We start from the raw sequence: 22192 nt of genomic DNA, 5'->3' as shown, positions 1-22192 counted from the left end.
ACCCATCTATTATTGATAGAAATTTGGATTATGTACATTTTGATACTCTTGACAAAGAATGCTGCAAACAAACATTTACACTCACCGTTATTGGATATGTGTTTCTGGGAGTGCAGTTCTGTGAGTTTGTGTGTGTGCGTGTGTGTGTGTGTGTGTGCACACGTGCATCTTTAACTTTTATAGAAAATGCCACTGTTTTCCAAAGTTGTTTTATGAATTCACCTTCCTATCAGTAGTATATGTGTTTTCATTGTTTCCAACTGTTTCCAGAAGTGTTGTACTAATTTAACTCCCTTATATAAAATTATACTACATGAAAATTTCCTTTGTCTTGCATCTTCCTCAACACTTGCTCTTGTCATTTTAAAAAATTTTATATGTTCGGATACATTTGTAGTAATATTTCATTGTGATTTTAATTTGCATTTTCCTGATTAGTAATAAAATTTGGGTTCTTTTTATATTTTATTAGTCATTTAAATATTCTCTTTTTTGTTTGTTTGTTTTCTTGTAGACAGATTTTCAGGCTGTAGCCCTGGGTAGAGTGCCATGGTATCATGGCTCACAGTAACCTCAAACTCTTTGGCTCAAGCAATCCTCTTGCCTTAGATTTTCTATTTTTAGTAGCGAATGGGGTCTCACTTTTGCTCAGACAGGTCTTCAACTCATAAGCTCAGGCGATCCTCCCACCTCGGCCTCCCAGAGTGCGAGGATTACAGGCGTGAGCCACCGTGTCTGGCATGAATTGTCTTTTCCTATTGATTTGTAGGAGTTCTTTATAAATTTTGGATATGGGCTCTCTGTATATTATGAATATCTTCTCCCACTCTATGAATTTTTTGGGTTTTTTTTGAGGCAGAGTCTCACTATGTTGCCCTCAGTAGAGTGCCGCAGTGTCACAGATCACAGCAACCTCCAACTCTTGGGCTTAAGCGATTCTCTTGCCTTAGCCTCCCAAGTAGCTGGGATTACAGGAGCCACCACAAAGCCCAGCTATTTTTCTGTTGCAGTTGTCACTGCTGCTCAGCTGGCCTGGGCTGGGTTCGAACCTGCCAGCCTCGATGTATGTCGCTGGTGCCGTAACCACTGTGCTACGGGCACCGGGCCTGCCTTTACATTCTTTTAGTATTTTCTTTTGATAAATAGAAGATCTACGTGGTACAGTTTATTAAGTCTTTCCCTATCCATAGTCATGAACATATTCTCCTGTATTATTTTCTTGAGGTTTTGTGGTTTTAACCTTGTATGTTTAGATTTACAGTGTACTTGAATTTTTTGCCATGTTTTTATAATGATGTAAGATAGGGTTAAGTTTCAGATTTTTTCTACTGGCATGTCCCATCTTTCTAGAATTGTGAATTAAAAAGATAGACCTTTCTGTCTTGGCGCCTGTAGCTCAAACGGCTAGGGCACCAGCCACATACATCGGAGCTGGCCGGTTCAAATCCAACCCGGGCCTGCCAAACAGCAATGACAACTACAACCAAAAAATAGCTGGGCATTGTGGCGAGCACCTGAGTCCCAGCTACTTGGGAGGCTGAGGCAAGAGAATCGCTTAAGCCCAGGAGTTAGAGTTTACTGTGAGCTGTGATGCCATGGCACTCTACCCAGGGCGACAGCTTGAAGCTCTGTCTCAAAAAAAAAGAAAGGATAGACCTTTCTTTTCTGCTCTGCAAAACCACCGTATCACAGAACAAGTCTCTGTACATGTAGATCTGTTTCTGGGTTCTCTCTTGGTATGTTTTTCTATTCGTGCACCAGTGTTCCTAAACCATTTTAATTACTGTTCTAGAATGGCTCTGGATATTGGGGATAGCAAGACCTGCCATCGTATTCTTTTTTCCATAATATGTTGGATATTTGGGGTCTTTTGCATTTTCTTACACATTTTAGAATCAGATTTTTAGGTTCTACAAAGAAATTTGAGATTTTGATCACATTGGATTAATAGATCAGTTTGTAGGGAATTGACTTCCTTATGATATTGAAGGTTTTTTAATTGACAGATGAAATTCTCTGTATTAATATATACTGTAGTAATGTTTAAAGTATATGTAGATTATAAAATAGTTAAATTTGCCTACTTAACAAATACATTACCTCACATAGTTACCATTCTTTTATGATGAGAACAGTTAACATACACTATATAGGTGTGGGTTTCTAGGTTCCCAAGTTACTCACAGTGATGTATAACTGTGGATAAATAACCTCTCCAGAATGAGGATTCTTTTTATTTATTTATTTATTTGCAGTTTTTGTCTGGGGCTGGGTTTGAACTCGCCACCTCTGGTACATGGGCCCGGCACCCTACTCCTTGAGCCACAGGCGCTGCCCTATTTATTTATTTTTTTGAGACAGAGTCTCGCTATATTGCCCTTCGTAGAGTGCTGTGGTGTCACAGCTCACAGCAACCTCAAAATCTTGGGCTTAAGCGATTCTCTTGCCACAGCCTCCCAAGTAGCTGTAACTACAGGCGCCTGCCATAACACCCAGCTATTTTTTGTTGCTGTTGTCATTGTTGTTTAGCTGGCCTGGACTGGGTTGGAAACCACCTGCCTTGTGTATGTGGTCGGCATCCTAACCACTGAGCTATGGGCACCAAGTCTTTTAATTTTATTTTTATTTATTTTTTATTTCTTTTCAGACAGAGTCTCACTCTGTTGCCCTCAGTAGAGTGCTATGATGTTGTATCTCACAGCAACCTCAAACTCCTGCTTGCTTGCTCAGACTGAATTCCTGAGCTCAAGGGAACTTCCTGCCTTAGCCTCCCAGAGTGCTAGGATTACAGGTGTGAGCCACTGCATGGGGCCTTCTGCCACGTTTTAAATGCTATTATTGCCTTTTTCCTGAACAGTTGGGGATAAAAATGTTAAATGCCTTTCTGGCCCCCTGATTCCTGCCTGATCTTTTCCTGCCTAAAGATTTAGGCTACATAGTTCTTGCTTGACAAGTTCAAATAATTGGTACAATAAAGATTGAACTAAGAGAAAGTCATTTCCCCAGGACCATCCTTCCTCAGGCCCAGGCTTTAGGCCTGTCTGAAGTTTATGCCTTTTTCCTTGCTACTGGCCCTTTCCTTCCCATTTAGGAAGTGTTATCAGTGCTATCTCCAAAATGTATTTTGAATTCATCTTTCTCTGTATCTCCTCTACTACCTCCTTAGCCCAAGCCTCAAGCATCTCTCATCTGAACTACTACAGCAACCTTCTGACTGGCTCCCTGCTTTGACTCTCATGCACCTACATCCTTTCTCCATATGGTAACCAAAGTAGTGTTTTAAAGATGCATATCAGGCTGGCATGGTGGCTCGTGCCTATAATCCCAACAATTTAGGAGGCAGAGGTAAGAGGATGGTTTGAGGCCAGTAATTTGAGACCACCTTGAGCAAAATAGCGAGACTCCAGCCTCTACAAAAAAAAAAAAGAAAAAAGAAAATTCATCTGGGTATGGTAGCTACTCAGGAGTCTGAGCCAGGAAGATTGTTTAAGGAGATGGAGATTGTAGCAAGCTATGATTCTGCCACTAAATTCTATCCCAGATAACAAAATGAGATCCTGTATCAAAGAAAAGAAAGGGAAAAAAAACCCCACAAAATCAGGTAATGTCAGTCCTCTGCTTAAAACCCTTCCATGCTTAGAATAAAATCTAGGTATCTCAATCACATACATGCTCTCAAGGATTTACATGGTCTGGCTTCTCTCAACATCTCTGATTTCATTTTCTACTCTCTTCCTATGCTCTTATTATTGTCCAGCCACATTGGCCTTTACTCCGTTGCTTGAACAGAATAAGCTCATATCTATCTCAAAGCCATAGTCTACATTTCACTGATGTTGGCCGGGCATAGTGATTCATGCCTGTAATTCTGGCAGTCTGGGAAACTGGGTGGTTAGATTGCTTGAGCTTAGCAGTTTGACACAGAGCGAGACTGTCTCTACTGAAAATAGAAAAAACTAGTCGGGTGGGGTGGTGGATGCCTGTAGTCCCAGCTATCCATGAGGCTGAGGCAGGAGGATCGCTTGAGTCTAGGAGTTTGAAGATGCTATGAGCTATGACACCATGGCACTCTATGAGGGTGAGAGAGTGAGACTCTGCCTAAAAAAAAATAATAATAATTTCACTAATGGATAAACTCTACAAACTTCAGGGGTCCTCAAACTTTTTAAACAGGGGGCCAGTTCACTGTCTCTCAGACCGTTGGAGGGCCTGACTATAGTTAAAAAAAAAAAACAACAAAACTATGAACAAATTCCTATGCACACTGCACATATATTATTATTTTGAAGTAAACAAACAAAACGGGAACAAATACAATCACACCACCTCATGTGGCCTGCGGGCCATAGTTTGAGGACCCCTGAACTAGGGTGTTCTCTAGTTCACCTGTTCTATCCTAGAACAGGGCCCCATATCATATTTACTCTCTGTTGTCATCTCCTGGGAGTTTAAAAGAATCAACCAGCCTTTCCAGAAACTATCAGCTCTGAATTTTTAAAAATACTGAAGCTAAAATGGATTATCTGGGCGGTGTCTGTGACTCAAATGGGTATGACGCTGGCCCCATACACTGAGGGTGGTGGGAACCCGGCCCTGGCCCGAACCCGGCCCCGGCCAAACTGCAACAAAAAATAGCCAGGTGTTGTGGCGGGTGCCTGTAGTCCCAGCTACTCAGGAGGCTGAGGCAAGACAATCACCTAAGCCCAGGAGTTGGAGGCTGCTGTGAGCTGTGATGTCAACGGTACTCTACTAAGGGCAACAAAGTGAGACTCTGTCCCTTAAAAAAAAAAAAGAAAATGGATTATCCACTAGCCCCTAGAAGGAGGACGGCTAACCCCATGTTTTCTATCTAAATGAATCACTGAGACACAGAAGAGTTTTAGAAAATTTATCTGTCATTATTGATGGTATTATTCTCTTAAATTTTTTAATTTGTATACATTTAGTGAGTATAGTATAACATGATGTAATTCATAGCATATGTCTCAAACATTTTTATACAGGTTGATTAATCAATAAAAAAAACCCTCCCCATGGGCAGCGCCTGTGGCTCAGTGAGTAGGGCGCCGGCCCCATATGCCGAGGGTGGTGGGTTCAAACCCAGCCCCGGCCAAACTATAACAAAAAATAGCCGGGCGTTGTGGCGGGCGCCTGTAGTCCCAGCTGCTTGGGAGGCTGAGGCAAGAGAATTGCGTAAGCCCAAGAGTTAGAGGTTGCTGTGAGCCGTGTGACACCACGGCACTCTACCCGACGGCAGTATAGTGAGACTCTGTCTCTACAAAAAAAAAAAAAAAACCCTCCCCAGTGTACTGCCATACCACCCTGAACATGCTAGATCTTGTCTGATCTCAGAAGCTACGCCATATTGGGCCTAGTTATAGTTAGTTGGATGGGAGATGACCTGGGAGAAATGGGTATTGTAGGCTTTAAAAACATTTTTTTCAAGTTTTAAAAATCCCAGTGATTACTGGATTAAATAATGATAATGAAATTAAATGTGTTACTTTTTATTTTTTTATTATTTTTATTATGTTTTTTTGAGACAGAGTCTCACTTTGTCACCCTTGGTAGAGTGCCATGGTGTCATAGCTCACAGCAACCTCAAACTCTTGGGCTCAGCGATTCTCTTGCCTCAGTTTTTCATTTTTTTAGTAGAGATGGAGTCACACTCTTGCTCAGGCTGTTCTTGAACTTCTGAGCTCAGGCAGTCCATCCACATAGGCCTCCCAGAGTGCTAGGATTACAGGTGTGAGCCACTGCTCCTGGCCCAATGTGTTACTTTTTTTTTTTTTCCAATGTGTTACTTTTTTTTTTTTTTTTTTTTTTGTAGAGACAGAGTCGCACTGTACCGCCCTTGGGTAGAGTGCCGTGGCGTCACACGGCTCACAGCAACCTCTAACTCATGGGCTTACGCGTTTCGCTTGCCTCAGCCTCCGGAGCAGCTGGGACTACAGGCGCCCGCCACAACGCCCAGCTATTTTCTGTTGCAGTTTGGCCGGGGCTGGGTTTGAACCCGCCACCCTCGGCATATGGGGCCGGCGCCCTACTCACTGAGCCACAGGCGCTGCCTCCAATGTGTTACTTTTTAAAGTAGTAAATATAGGCTGGGTGCCGGCCACATGCTCCGGGGCTGGTGGGTCTGAACCTGGCCTGGGCCTGCTAAACAAAATTTCTCCAAACATTGTCATAGATCCATTAGGGGGCAAAATTACTCTCATTTGAGAATTTTTTGAGAGATTTGAAAATTTTGGTTATAGACTCCGGCTTTGCTATGATCTGCCCGTATTTGGTCAAACTGATTCACCTATAGGCTCTAAGTTTCCTCTCCTAAAATGCGAGAAGGATTGGAATTTATTGGATGTTTAATCTGGGTTCCAGGGATAGCTTTAGGGAATCTTTAATCCCTTGAAAAATGTGTGAATTTTCTATGTAAATTCTCCTCGGGATAACATACTTAGCTTTCAGCATTTTCTCAATCTTATCTATGCTCCTTATAAGATTAAACCTAGATTTCTTTCTTTTTTTTTTTTTTGTAGAGACAGAGTCTCGCTTTATGGCCCTCGGTAGAGTGCCATGGCATCACACAGCTCACAGCAACCTCCAACTCCTGGGCTTAAGCGATTCTCTTGCCTCAGCCTCCCGAGTAGCTGGGACTACAGGCGCCCGCCACAACGCCCGGCTATTTTTCGGTTGCAGTTCAGCCAGGGCCGGGTTTGAACCCGCCACCCTTAGTATATGGGGCCGGCACCTTACCGACTGAGCCACAGGCGCCGCCTTTTTTTTTTGAGGAAGGGTCTTTGTCACCTGAGAGCTCACTGCAACCTCAAACTCCTGGGCTCAAGCAGTCCTCCTCCCTCAGCCTCCCAAGGAGCTGGGACTTTAGGCACACGCCACCAGGACCAGCTAATTTTTCCATTTTTTGTAGAGACAAAGTCTCACTCTTGGTCAGGCTGGTCTCAAGCTCCCAGCCTCAAGCAATTCTTGTACCTTGGCTTTCCAATGTGCTAGGATTACAGTTGTGAGACACTGGGCCTGGCCTCAAATCTAGATCATTTAATATATAAAGTTATTTTTAATCTCTAAAGACATAAAAGCCCTAACTTATTATGTTCAATATATATGAATATACTGAGAAGCACTTTGTGTTACCAGAATTTATGATGTTAGTAGGTACCATTTATTTACATTACTGCATTTCCTACATCTTTTTTTTTTTTTTTTTTTTTTGTAGAGACAGAGTCTCACTTTATCATCCTCGGTAGAGGGCTGTGGCATCACACAGTTCACAGCAACTTCCACCTCCTGGGTTTAGGCAATTCTCTTGCCTCAGCCTCCCTAGTAGCTGGGACTACAGGCGCCTGCCACAACGCCTGGCTATTTTTTTGTTGCAGTTTGCCCGGGGCCAGGTTTGAACCTACCACCCTCGGTATATGGGGCCAGCGCCCCACCCACTGAGCCACAGGTGCTGCCCTGTTTTACTTATTTATGTATTTATTTTGCTATTATTATTTTTTAATTTCGCTATCCTCAGTTTGCTTATTTATTTTGTTTTTTAGAGATAGAGTTTCACTTTGTTGCTCTCAGTAGTATGCTGTGGCATCATAGCTCACAGCAACCTCCAGCTCTTGGGCTTAGGAGATTCTCTTGCTTAAGCCTCTGAATAGCTGGGACTACAGGAGCCCACCACAACGCTCGGCTATTTTTTGTTGCAGTTTGACTGGGGCCGGGTTCAAACCCGCCACCCTTGGTATATGGGGCCAGTGCCCTACTCACTGAGCCACAGGCATCGCCCTATTTCCTACATCTTTTTTTTTTTGTAGAGACAGAGTCTCACTATACTGCCCTCGGGTAGAGTGCCATGACATCACACGGCTCACAGAAACCTCTAACTCTTGGGCTTACGCGATTCTCTTGCCTCAGCCTCCCAAGCAGCTGGGACTACAGGTGCCTGCCACAATACCCAGCTATTTCTTTGTTGTTGCAGTTTGGCCGGGGCTAGGTTTGAACCCACCACCCTTGGCATATGGGGCCAGCGCCCTACTCACTGAGCCACAAGCGCGGCCCTATTTCCTACATCTTTTAAAAAATTGGATTTTAAGCTGGGTGCAGTGGCTCATGCCTGTAATCCTAGCACTTTGGGAGGCTGAGGCAGGAGGATCACTTGACCCCAGGAGTTAGAGGTTACAGTGAACTATTATCACACCAGTGTACTTCAGCCTGGGTGACAGAGCAAGACTTTGTCTTTTTTTTTGAGATAGAATCTCACTCTGTCGCTCTTGGTAAAGTGCAGTGGCGTCACAGCTCCCAACAACCTCCAACTCTTGGGCTTGAGCGATTTTCTTGCCTCAGCCTCCCGAATACCTGGGACTACAGGCGCCTGCTGCAACCCCCGGCTATATTTTGTTGCAGTTGCCGCTGCTGTTTTAGCTGGCTGGGGCCAGGTTCGAACCTGCCACCCTCTGTATATGGGGCCAGTGCCCTACCCACTGAGCAGTAGGTGCCACCCATGACCCTGTCTTTCTAAAAAAAAGAGAAAATGCCAGGCACGGTAGCTCACACTTGTGCTACAATGATCCACATGAAGTAGCAACGAAAATAATTTTATGGTTGGGGGTCACCACTACATGAGGAACTATATTAAAGGTTCATGGCGTTAGGAAGGTTGAGAACCACTGCAGAGAGTCTGGATAATGAAGAGTATGTTTATCATTTGGCACTCTACTTCTTAGCCCTTTTTCCTTCACCTTTTACAATCAGTATGTTTCAGATGACTTTGCCAATGTATGTGCCAGAGCCCCTCTTTGTTATCTGGTCACTATTTATGGATGGGTCGTACTTCAAGCCCTGGTTTTGTAACCTCGGTAACCTTTGTTTAGGTTGCTGCTTCACGAAGTCTAGTGCATTTGTTAGTATAGGCTCATCCATAGATTGAAACCAAAATCTGTTTAGGTAGTTCCTTTGGGAAGTTAAGGATGTGCCTCATAGATATTTTTGTCTTAGTTTTATGTCGTGATGGCTGCTGTGCTAGAATAGAGTGTGAACATTAGCCCTGTCTTCCTTTGTTGCAGGTGAATCTGGAAGGGAAAGCCAATCCTCTGTCACTTCTACAGATGGCCTCCCCAAGTGGCCTGTGTGTCTTGGTTCGCTTGCCCAAGCTGATCTGTGGAGGAAAAACACTACCAAGAACATTACTGGATGTTTTAGCAGATGGCACCATCTTGAAAGTCGGAGTGGGATGTTCAGAGGATGCCAGCAAGCTTCTTCAGGATTATGGCCTTGTTGTTAGAGGATTCCTGGACCTACGATACCTAGCCTTGCGGCAGAGGTGCAGTTTGTATGCGTGCTGTGATTCTTGTAGCTGTGGGGCAATTATTTTAGCAGGATTTGCTGATTACTGGGAATCAGTAATGAAACATGTCAATTCTAGAAACCTAGAGGCTTCTGACGTGCATACTGAATTTGTGAGGAGACATTGCAATTTCTGAGACAACTTTAGTTACCTAGCACTCGGTCTTTCTGGATGAGACATTAATAAAATGTCTTTGTAAACTACATGTCCCTATGGCTGGTGCTCTAACCACTGAGCATGGGCCCTGAGCCATGTAAACTACATGTTATAAACTGATTGCCTCACCAACTAAAGCAGAGCTACAGATGTTTTTTTGGTTTTATTTTTTCCTATATGATCTTTTTGGAAAAATATTTTTTAAGTCCAGAAGATTGAATATAAAATTCTATATTTCTGGCTTCTCTTAAAAAAGTAGATGATCTGGCTTGTTGCCTGTAGGTCAAGTGGCTAAGGCGCTAGCTGCATACACCAGAGCTCGTGGGTTCGAATCCAACCCGGGCCTGTCAAACAACAATGACAACTACAACCAAAAAATAGGTGGGCATTGTGGCAGGCTACTTGAGAGACTGCGGCAAGAGAATCACTTAAGCCCAGGAGTTAGAAGTTGCTGTGAGCTGTGATGCTACAGCACTCTACCCAGAGCGACAGCTTGCGGTTCTGGCTCCAAAAAAAAAAAAGTAGATGATCTAACTAAACTGATTGCATAATTGTAGATGGTAGCAACTGGCTGGATAGCAGCTGGCTGCTTTAGACTGCATGCTTTATTTATTTAATTTTTTTTTTGGAGACAGAGTCTCACTTTATTGCCCTTTGTAGAGTGCAGTGATGTCATAGCTCACAGCAACCTCAAACTCTTAGGCTCAAGTGATTGTCTTGCCTCAGCCTTCCTAGTAGCTGGGACTACAGGCCTCTGCCACAATGCCTGGCTTTTCTTTTTTTTTTTTTTTGTTTTGTTTTTTTGTTTTTTGGCCGGGGCTGGGTTTGAACCCGCCACCTCCGGCATATGGGACCGGCGCCCTACCCCTTGAGCCACAGGCGCCACCCATGCCTGGCTTTTCTTTCTTTATTTCTTTTTGTTTGTTTGTTTAGCAGGCCCAGGCTAGGTTCTAACCCACCAGCCCTGGTGTATGTGGCCGGCACCCTAACCACTAAGCTATAGATGCTGAGCCACGGCATGCTGTATTCAGTGTGCTGAGTCCCCACAGTTTCCATTAGACCCCCAACTCCTCCCAATAAGCATTTGCAAACCCTGTTGTAGGCCAAACTTGCTGGTAGATCTAGCCCTTGCTGGGTGGAAGAGAGATTCCCCTTTCTCTTACAATTCTGTTCTTATGGAAATTCTATTTCAACTTGTGTTTTTAGGAGGGGGTCATAATAATTACCTCTTTTTGTAATAATAACATGCACTGAAACAGCCTCTTACCCTACCTTAACTGACGCAGACACTAAGAGGTTAAAGGATTTGATAAACTAAGATCTTGAAAGATTAAAATCTGTGCTTGTCATAATTTTTTAGTATAAAATGAAATTGTATTTTAATCCATTACTTTAGTTTATATAAAGTTCTTATAGGTGAAATATAAAATTTTTTAAGCAAAACAATATATTGCTGTAAATATTAAAACTCTATTAAGTATTTGTATTATAGAGCAAAAGCTGCCTTTCATCAGGCCCTCCTTCTTTTGACCCCACATTCCCAGAAGTGCCTGTGTGCTGTTAAAGGTGGTGTAAATATAGACTAAAAGTTGAGTCAGGAGCAGACTGTTCCAGTAGGAGTCCCAAAGCTGCCACTTACTAGTTTTGTGACTTTGGCAAGCCTCTGTCCCTCAGTTTATCTGTAATAGTGTTCCCACCTCATAGAATTGGTGTATTAAATTGGTTAGCCTACTTAAAGAACATATGGTGTTTGACACATATGCTGTGTGGTGAGTGGCACCTGTGGCTCAAAGGAGTAGGGTGCCAGCCCCATATATCGGAGGTGGTGGGTTCAAACCCAGCCCCAGCCAAAAAAAAAAATGCTGTGTAAATTTTAACTATTATTGTCATTATCAAATTGTCACTTCAGCACCATCATCATACAATTGATTAGTCCTTCCAGGTCTTTTTGCTATGCATTTACAGTCATCTCCATGAATATATAGAGCTACTGAGACCCAGTCTCTATGAATATATAGAAATTGAAGGTGCATTGAATTCTCTATTTGGCTAAACGCAGAATAGGCTGAATGTTAAAATAAGAATTTGATCGAAGCTGATATTATCATGAATTCCTCTGGAAATAAGAGTGGAACTTCTTACCGGGTGCTGTGGCTCATGCCTGTAATCCTAGCACTCTGGTAGGCTGAAGCAGGGGGATTGCCTAAGCTCACAAGTTTGAGACCAGCCTGAGCCAGAGCAAGACCCCGCCTCTAAAAATAGCCAGGCACTGTGGCAGACACCTATTGTCCCAGCTAGTTGGGAGGCTGAGGCAAGAGAATCGTGTGAGCCCAAGAGTTTGAGGTTGCTGTAAGCTGTAATGCCATGGTACTCTACTGAGGGTGACAAAGTGAGACTCGGTCTTCAAAAAAAATTAAACTTTTATTAGGCCTTTCGTTTCTAAATGAAATTTTATTGAAAATAAAAATATTATTTTTTCATTATTGAACATGCTTAATAATAAAATTTGAAAAATTTTGGCATTGAGTTTCAACAAATTTGGCATTGTAGTGCTATTAGTGCTTAGCACTATTAGCTACTACATTGCTCCTGCCATTTGCCTTAGTAAGTTAACTTTTTTTTTTAATTTCTTGCTTATTTTTCATTTTTATTTCTTTGCTTTTTGTTGTTGTTGTTGAGGCAGAGTCCCATCCTATGCTTTCAGCAGAGTGCAATGGCATCATAGCTCTCTGCAACCTCAGACTTGGGCTGTGGGCATCCTGCTGCCTCATCCTCTGGAAGCTGCTGGGATTACAGGTGCTTACCCCAGTACCTGGCTGGGTTTTTTGTTTTTTTATGAGTCGGGATTTCACTCTTGCTCAGGCAAGTCAATAAGTTGTTACTTTCAACTGACTTGAGAGTTAGATGAAATTGACTTTCAACTTGGCAGAGCAAGGTTTTGGGGGGGTTAATGCTGTCTTCTTCATATTTTTAGATTTTTTTTTTCTGAGACAGTCTTATTCTGTTGCCCAGACTAGAATGCCTTGGTATCAACATAACTCACAGCAACCTCATCTTTTTTTTTTTTTGTGGAGATAGACTCTCACTTGTAGCTGCCCTCGGTAGAGTGCAATCGTGTCACAGCTCATAGCAACCTCAAGTGACTCTCTTGCCTCAGCCTCCCAAGTAGCTGGGACTACAGGCACCTGCCACAATGCTCGGCTATCTTTTTTGTTGTTGTTGTCGTTTAGCAGGCTTGGGCCTGGTTTGAAACCGCCAGCCCCGGTGTATGTGGCTGGGGTCTTAACCACTGAACTGTGGGTGCTGAGCCAACCTCAACTCTTAGGCCTCAGCTTCCCTAGTAGCTGGGAATACAGATGCCCACCACCACACCCAGCTAATTTTTACATTTTTAATTGAAATTGGATCTCGCTCTTGCTCAGGCTGGTAAATTTTTTTAATACGTTAAGCAAAGGTGACTTTTTATGGAGGTTGTACATGATTTTGGAATCTTTTCTTTTTCTTTCTTTTTTTTTTTTTTTGACATAGAGTCTCACTATGTCACCCTTGGTAGAATGCTATGGCATCAGAGCAACCTCCAACTCTTGGGCTTAAGTGATTCTCTTGCCTCAGCCTCCCATGTAGCTGGGGCTACAGGTGCCCACCACAACGCCCAGTATTTTTTGTTGCAGTTGGCATCGTTGGTTAGCTAGCCCAGGCCAGTTTTGAACCCGCCAACTTCAGTGTATGTGGCTGGTGCTGTAACCACTGTGCTACAGGCGCCGAGCCTCATTTTGGATCTTTTCTATTGAAACTCTGAAGTGAAGGTTTGCATTTTGTTGACACAGGTTACATTTTGTTTTAAATTCATCCTCAAGAAATGTGAAACCGGAGTTCAAACCCGGCCCCGGCTGAACTGCAAAAACAAACAAACAAACAAAAATAGCCGAGTGTTGTGGCGGGCACCTGTAGTCCCAGCTACTTGGGAGGCTGAGGCAAGAGAATCGCTCAACCCCAAGAGTTGGAGGTTGCTGTGAGCTATGTGATGCCATGGCACTCTACCTAGGGCCATAAAGTGAAACTCTGTCTCTACAAAAAGAAAAAAAAGAAATGTGAAACCTTCCAAAACATGTCATTTTTTAAAAAGACTAATGATCTGGGAGGTACCTGTGGGCTCCGTGAGTAGGGCCCTGGTGCATATACTGAGGGTGGCGGATTTGAACCCAGCCCTAGCCAAACTGCAACAAAAAAATAGCCGGGCATTGTGGTAGGCACCAGTAGCCCCAGCTACTCGGGAGGCTGAGGCAAGAGAATCGCCTAAGCCCAAAAGCTGGAGGTTGCTCTGAGCTATGACGCTACGGCACTCTACTGAAGGTGACAAAGTGAGACTCTGTCTCTTAAAAGAAAAAAAAAAAGACTAATGACCTAATGGAATTAAATAGTCCTTCAGTGGAGTTAATGATTTCAAGAAATATAGACTATCCATGCTTGGAAAACTGCACAGCCATTAAAAACAATGAAATAAGAGGCTCAGTGCCCATAGCACAGTGGTTACTGTGCCAGCCACATACACTGAGGCTGGCCGGTTCAAACCTGGCCTGGGCCTGTTAAACAACAATGACGACTGCAACAAAAAAAATAGCTGGGTGTTATGGTGGGCGCCTGTAGTCCCAGCTACTTGGGTTGCTGAGGCAGGAGAATCGCTTAAGCCCAAGAGTTTGAGGTTGGCGTGAGCTCTGACACCACAGCACTCTACCAAGGGTGACATATGTCTCAAAAACACACACACACACACACACACACACTAGAGTATCAGAGTCACCCTAGCCAGGCGGTGCCTCAGCCACGGCCCTGCTCAAGGAGCTGCTCAAGTCTATCTGGTACGCCTTTACCGCGCTGGATGTGGAAAAGAGTGGCAAGGTCTCCAAGTCCCAGCTCAAGGTGCTGTCTCACAATCTGTACACCGTCGTGCACATTCCCCATGACCCTGTGGCCCTGGAGGAACACTTCTGAGATGATGATGATGGCCCTGTGTCCAGCCAGGGCTACATGCCGTACCTCAATAAGTACATGTTGGACAAGGGGAAGAACATGTTCTCCAATCAGGATGCTTTCCGCCTCTGGTGCCTTTTCAACTTTCTGTCTGAGGACAAGTACCCTCTGATAATGGTTCCTGATGAGGTGGAATACCTACTGAAGGAGGTGCTCAGCAGCATGAGCTTGGAGCTGAGCTTGGGTGAGTTGGAGGACCTGTTCCCCAGGAGGCCCAAGCAGCCCAGACCACCAGGGGACTCAGTGTCTGGCAGTTCCTAGAGCTCTTCAACTCAGGCCGCTGCCTGTGGGGTGTGGGGCAGGACACCCTCAGCATGGCCATCCACGAGGTCTACCAGGAGCTCATCCAAGATATCCTGAAGCAGGGCTATCCGTGGAAGCGAGGACATCTGAGGAGAAACTGGGCAGAATGCTGGTTCCAGCTGCAGCCTAGCTGCCTGTGCTACTTTGGGAGTGAAGAGTGCAAGGAGAAAAGGGGCAGTATCCCCCTGGATGCACACTGCTGTGTGGAGGTACTGCAGGGCCATGATGGAAAGCGCTGCATATTGTGTGTGAAGACAGGACCTGCACGTATGAGATGAATGCCTCGGACACTCGCCAGCACCAGGAGTGGACGGCTGCCATACAGACTGTGATCCGGCTGCAGGGGAAGACGTCACTGCACAAGGACCTGAAGCAGAAGCAGCGCGAGCAGCGGGAGCAGTGCTGGGCAGCCAAGGAGGAGGAGTTGCTGCGCTTACAGCAGCTGCAGGAGGAGAAGGAGCAGAAGCTGCAGGAGCTGGATGCCGCAGGAGGCGTAGCCGCAGGCCCAGCGGCTGCTGCAGCAGGAGGAGAAGCGATGATGCAGTCAGCACCAAGAGCTGCAGCAGGCGCTTGAGGGCCAGCTGCGCAAGGCTGAGCAGGCCCTGGCCTCCATGCAGGCTGAGATGGAGCTGAAGAAGGAGGAGGCTGCCCGACAACAGCAGCACATCAGGAAGCTGGAGGAGATGTAGCAGCGGTTGCAGGAGGCTCTACAACTGGAGGTGAAAGCTCGGCGGGATGAGGAGGCTGTGCGCCTTGCCCAGACCAGACTGCTGGAGGAGGAGAAGCTGAAGCAGCTGATGGGGCTGAAGGAGGAGCAGGAACCCTACATCGAACGTGCACAACATGAGAAGCAAGAGCTGCAGCAGGAGATGGTGCAGCAGAGTCACTTCCTGCAGCAGGCCCAGCAGCAGCTGGAGGAAGTGCAGCAGAACTGGCAGAGGGCTGATGAGGATGTAGAGGCCGCCCAGCGGAAGTTGCGCCAGGCCAGCACCAATGTGAAACATTGGAATGTTCAAATGAATTGGCTCATGCATCCAATTGAGCCTGGAGATAAGCTTCTGGTCACTAGCAGCTCCTTCACAGGCTTCCAGCCCCCTGTGCTTGCCCGCAGTGACTCCTCCCTAAAGCGTCTGACTGGCTGGGGATCCAGGGCAGCAGGACCTCCTCACCTAACAGCAGTGAACAGCAGAAATCTCTCAGTGGAGGGGATGAGGCTCCTGTTCCGCTTCTGCCACTCTGGAAGATAAACTGGACCCAGCATCAGAAAATTAACCTTTCCTAGTCGCTTGTTTGTCCCAATGCCATGTCCACCAGAACCTAGCCACAGCTTCCCTGTGGGTGACAATGAGCTCCTGCTAGGAGAGGGAGCTGAGGTCTTGGTGCCAGGACCCCAGGCCCTCCAACCATAAAACATTCCAGGATGGAACCTGATTCATCTTTCATACCAGCTCCAAGCCCTAAACCATGGAGTCTGTCTGTGATGTTGATCCTTGAGAACTTGGCCCTGTGCTTTAGCCCAAAGGACCTGCTGACTTGGGCTGGGAAAGAGAGTAAATGAACAAGGGGCCTTCTGACCCCAGGTTGCCCCAGAGTTGTGGAGGCACATTTCCAAATAAAAATTGCCCTTGGAAAGAAAAAAAAAAAATGAAATAAGAGCATTTAGGGTGGCGCCTGTGGCTCAAAGGGGTAGGGCGCTGGCCCCATATGCCAGAGGTGGTGGGTTCAAACCTAGCTCCGGCCAAAAACTGCAAAAAAAAAAAAGAGCATTTATACTTACTGTCATGGAAGGAGGTCCATGATACATTGAGTGATTAGAGCAAATTAGAGGACAAGAAAACAAAACAAATACCAAAAGACCACATCTACTCCTCCATCTGTTTTTTTTTGGGGGGGGGGAATAGAAAAAGTGTGGCAGGGCCACATACACTGTTACGAGTAGTTATTTGGGGAGGGTTGGAAATGTGGGTAGAGGAGTTTCCCTTTTTATCAATTGTACATCTCTATTATTTGAATTTTAATGATGAACATTCCTGGCAGCGCCCAGAGCTCAGTGGGTAGAATGCTGCTGAGGCTGGTGGTTTGAATCTGGCCTGGGCCAGCTAAAACAACAATAACAACTGCAACAACAACAAAAAAGTAGCTGGGCTTTGTGGCGGTCACCTGTAGTGCCAGTTACTTGGGAGACTGAGGCAAGAGAATCGCATAAGCCCAAGCATTTGAGGTTGCTGTGAGCTGTGATTTCACAGCACTCTACCCAGGGTAACAGCTTGAGACTCTGTCTCCAAAATAAATAATAATAAACATTCCTTTTGTATTATTAGTATTATTATTATTTTAGAGACAGACTCTCACTTTATCGCCCTCGTAGAGTGCTGTGGCATCACAGCTCACAGCAACCTCCAACTCCTGGGCTTAGGAGATTCTCTTGTCCCAGCCTCCCAAGTAGCTGGGGACTACAGGCACCTGCCACAACACCCAGCTATTTTTTTGTTGCAGTTTGGCCAGGACTGGGTTTGAACCTGCCACCCTCAGCATATGGGGCCGGTGCCCTACCCACAGAGCCACAGTCGCCACCCAATTTTGTATTTTTTTTTTGTAGAGACAGAGTCTCACTGTACCGCCCTCAGGTAGAGTGCCGTGGCGTCACACGGCTCACAGCAACCTCTAACTCTTGGGCTTAGGCGATTCTCTTGCCTCAGCCTCCAGAGCAGCTGGGACTACAGGCGCCCGCCACAACGCCCAGCTATTTTTCTGGTGCAGTTTGGCCGGGGCTGGGTCCGAACCCGCCACCCTCGGCATATGGGGCTGGCGCCCTACTCACTGAGCCACAGGCGCCTCCCGGACCAATTAATTTTTAACACCCTGCATCTATTTTAACCAGAAAGTATTTGAAGAGCAGAAAGAATAGGTTATTAGTGGTGGTATTGTACTTTAGCTTCCTCAATAAAAATAGCCTTATTTTTTCAAATTTGAAAAATAATATGCAAATACAACTGATGGGCATTTAGGTTGTTTACAGTTCTTTCCTATTATAAATAATGCACTGAAGATCCTTTTTGTTGTTGCTGGGGATTCATTGAAGGTACAAAGAATCAGGTCACACTGACTACATTTGTTAGGTAAAGTCCCTCTTAGAATTGTGACCTGAAGATCCTTTTATGTGTATTTATTCTTTCTTTTTTAAGATGGAGTTTCACTTTATCACCCTCCATAGTCGTACCTCACAGCAACCTCAAACTCTTGGGCTCAAGTGATCCTCTAGCCTCAGCCTCCTGAGTAGCTGGAACTACAGATATCCACACAGTGCCCATTCATTTTTAGATACAGGGTCTTGCTCTTGGTCAGGTTTGTCTTGAACTCCTGAGGTCAGGCAATCCACCTACCTGGGCCTCCCAGAGTGCTAGGATTACAGGCATGAGCCACTGAGCCCAGCTGTATATTCATTCTTAAGATAAATTCCTAGAAATCGAATTGCTGGATCACAAAATAAATTTTTAGAAGTGGAATTGCTGGATCAGAGAATTCTTTTCTTTTTTTTTGAGACAGAACAGAGCCTCAAGCGATTGCCCTGGGTAGAGTGCTATGGCTTCACAGTTCACAGCAACCTCCAACTCTTGAGCTTAAGTGATTCTCTTGCCTCAGCCTCCCAAGTAGCTGGGACTACAGGCACCTGCCACAACTTTTGGCTATTTTTTGGTTGTAGTTGTCATTGTTTGGCAGGCCCGGTCCAGATTCGAACCTGTCAGCTCTGGTGTATATGGCTGGCACCTTAGCCGCTTGAGTTACAGGCACTGAGCCCAGAAAATTTTCATGTTCAATTTGTTTTTTATTTTTTTAAACAGAGACTCAAGCTGTTACCTTGGGTAGAGTACTGTGGCATCACAGCTCAGAGCAACCTCCAACTCCTGGGCTTAAGCCAGTCTCCTGCCTCTGCCTCCCAAGTAGCTGGGACTACTTTTTTGGACTACTTTAGCCCCAAGGCCTGGCTATTTTTGGGTTGTAGCCATCATTGTTGTTTGGTGGGCCTGGGCTGGATTTGAACCTGCAGCTCAGGTGTATGTGGCTGGCGCCTTGGTCGCTTGAGCCACAGGCACCGAGCTTCATGTTCAAATTTTTTAATAGCTATTTATTATTAAACTCTTTTACATAAAGGTTGTCATGAAAATGTATAGTTGACAAATTTTATTTTATTTTATTATTATTTTTTGAGACAGAGTTTCACTATATCACCTTTGGTAAGACTGCCGTGGCGTCAGAGCTCACAGTAACCTCCTTGCCTCAGCCTTCCAAGTAGCTGAGATAACAGGCACCTGCCACAACACCCGGCTATTTTTTTTTTGTAGTTGTCATTGTTGTTTAGCAGGTCCAGGCCAGGTTCGAACCTGCCAGCCCCAGGGTATGTGGGCAGCACCCTAACCACTGAGTACTGGTGCCAAGCCTATTCACAAATTTTAGATGATACTGCCTAATTTTTCATAATTCCTCAATACTAGATAAGGTTATTTTAAAAAAATCTTTGCAATCTTAGCCAGGTGTTGTGGTGGGCACCTGTAGTCCCAGCTACTCGGGAGGCTGAGACAAGAGAATCGTTTAAGCCCAAGAGTTTGAGGTTGCTCTGAGCTGTGACATTACGGCACTCTACCAAGGGCAACATAGACTGTGTCTCAAAAAAAAAAAAAAAAAGTTTGCAATCTGATAAATTATCATTTTCTTTGCTATCTAGTGAGGTTGAGTATCTGTCACCTGTTTATTCACCATTTATATAGCTTTTTTTTATTGTTAAATCATAGCTGTGTACATTAGTGCTATCAAGGGGTACAATGTACTGGTTTCATATACAATCTGAAATATTCTCATCAAACTGTTCAACGTAGCCTTCATGGCATTTTCTTAGTTATTGTATGTAGACATTTGTATTCTGCCTTCAGTAAGTTTCTCCTGTACCCATTCTAAAATGCACCGTAAGTGCGGCCCCACCCATTACCCTCCCTCCCCTCTAATCTCCCCCCTCCCTTCCGCTTCCTTGGCCCTTTCCTCATAGTCTTGTGCTATAGTTGGGTTATAGCCTTCATGTGGAAGCTATAATTTAGCTTCATAGTAGGGCTGAGTACATTGGATACTTTTTCTTCCATTCCTGAGACACTTTGCTAAGAAGAATATGTTCCAGCTCCATCCATGTAAATATGAAAGAGGTAAAGTCTCCATCTTTCCTTAAGGCTGCATAATATTACATGGTATAAATGTACCACAATTTGCTAGTCCATTCGTGGGTCGATGGGCACTGGGGCTTCTTCCATGACTTAGCAGTTATGAATTGGGCTGCGATAAACATTCTGGTACATATGTCTTTGTTATATTGTGATTTTTGATCCTCTGGGTATAAACCTAGTAAAGGAATTATAGGATCAAATAGCAGGTCTATTTTTAGGCCTCTAAGTATTCTACAAACATCCTTCCTGAAGGAACATATTAGTGTGCATTCCCACCAGCAGTGTAAGTGTGCCCTTATCTCCACATCCACGCCAACATCTCTGGTTTTGGGATTTTGTTGTGTGGGCTACTCTTCCTGGGGTTAGGTGATATCAATGTAGTTTTGATTTACATTTCTCTGATGATTAAGGATGATGAGCTTTTTCTCATGTGTTTGTAGATCTTGCGTCTGTCTTCTTTAGAGAAGTTTCTCTTCAAGTCCCTTGCCCTCCCTGAGATGGGATCATGTGTTCTTTTCTTGCTAATACATTTGAGTTCTCCGTGGATTCTGGTTATTAGACCTTTATCGGAGATATAACCTGCAAATATTTTCTCCCATTCTGAGGGTTGTTTGCTTGCTTTACTTACTATGTTCTTGGCTGTGCAGAAGCTTTTTAGTTTGATTAGGTCCCAGAAGTGTATTTTTGATACTGCTTCAATTGCCTGGGGAGTCCTCATCATAAAATATTCACCCAGGCCGATTCCTTTAAGAGTTTTCCCTGCACGTTCTTCAAGTATTTTTATAGTTTCATGTCTTAAGTTTAAATCTTTTATCCGGTGAGAGTCTATCTTAGTTAATGGTGAAAGGTGTGAGTCCAGTTTCAATCTTCTACAGGTTGCCAGCCAGTTCACCCAGCACCATTTGTTAAATAAGGAATCTTTTCCCCACTGAATGTTTTTCATTGGCTTGTCAAAGGTCAAATAATGGTAAGTAGCTGGATTCATCTCTTGGTTCTCTATTCAGTTCCAGACATTTACTTCTCTGTTTTTGTGCCAGTACCATGCTGTCTTGATCACTATCGATTTATGGTACAGTCTCAGGTCTGGTAGCATGATTTCTCCAGCTTTGTTTTTATTGCTGAGTAATGTTTTGGCTATTTGAGGTTTTTTCTGATTCCATATAAAATGAAGTATTATTTTTTCAAGATCTTTAAAATATGACACTGGAGCTTTAATAGGAATTGCATTAAAATTATATATTGCTTTGGGTAGTATAGACATTTTAACAATGTTGATTCTTCCCAGCCATGAGCATGGTATGTTTTTCCATTTGTTAACATCTTCAGCTATTTCTTTTCTTAAAGTTTCATAGTTCTCCCTGTAGAGATCTTTCACGTCCTTTGTTGGGTATACTCCCAAATACTTTATCTTCTTTGGCACTACTGTGAAAGGAATAGAGCCCTTGACTGTTTGTTCAGCTTGGTTATTGTTGGCATATATAAAGGCTACAGATTCATGGGTGTTGATTTTGTAGCCTGAGACATTGCTGTATTCCTTGATCACTTCTACGAGTTTTGTAGTAGAATCTCTAGTATTTTCCAGATATACGATGATATTATCTGCGAAGAGTGAAAGTTTGATCTCTTCTGACCCTATGTGGATACCCTTGATCGCCTTTTCTTCCCTAATTGCAATGGCTAAAACTTCCATTACAATGTTAAAGAGCAATGGAGACAATGGGCAACCTTGCCTGGTTCCTGATCTAAGTGGAAATGATTTCAGTTTAACTCCACTCGGTATGATTTTGGCTGTGGATTTGCTGTAGATGGCCTCTATTAGTTTAAGAAATGTCCCTTCTATACCGATTTTCTTAAGTGTTCTGTTCATGAAGGGATGCTGGATATTATCAAAAGCTTTTTCTGCATCAATTTAAAGAATCATATGGTCCTTATTTTTTAGTTTGTTTATGTGTTGAATTACATTTATAGATTTACGTATATTGAACCAGCCTTGAGACCCTGTGATAAATCCCACTTGGTCGTGGTGTGTAATTTTTTTGATGTGTTGTTAGATTCTGTCTGTTAGGATCTTATTGAGTATTTTAGCATCAATATTCATTAGTGATATTGGTCTATAATTTTCTTTTCTTGTTGGGTCTTTCCC

General features: G+C 44.1%; 2 protein-coding genes across 8 annotated transcripts in view; both read left to right on the top strand.

The window, feature by feature from the left end:
- Positions 1-22192, top strand: part of EXD2 (exonuclease 3'-5' domain containing 2) — a 70995-nt gene that overhangs the window by 22691 nt on the left and 26112 nt on the right. For all 7 annotated transcript variants that reach the window (XM_053603025.1, XM_053603026.1, XM_053603030.1 and 4 more), the window contains one exon: positions 9069-9325. In XM_053603025.1, coding sequence (XP_053459000.1) covers positions 9069-9325 — 257 coding nt within the window. The remainder of the gene's footprint in view (positions 1-9068; positions 9326-22192) is intronic.
- On the top strand, positions 14606-16073 carry LOC128594336 (differentially expressed in FDCP 6-like). Its single transcript, XM_053603032.1, has one exon. It carries the CDS (start codon positions 15114-15116, stop codon positions 15411-15413), a length of 300 nt encoding a protein of 99 aa, XP_053459007.1. The 5' UTR covers positions 14606-15113; the 3' UTR covers positions 15414-16073.

This window comes from Nycticebus coucang, chromosome 9 (genome assembly GCF_027406575.1).
Source record: "Nycticebus coucang isolate mNycCou1 chromosome 9, mNycCou1.pri, whole genome shotgun sequence".
NCBI classification, from domain to species: Eukaryota; Metazoa; Chordata; class Mammalia; order Primates; family Lorisidae; genus Nycticebus; species Nycticebus coucang.
The sequence above is the reverse complement of the archived record's forward strand: the minus strand, read 5'-3'. Positions and strand labels throughout refer to the sequence as shown.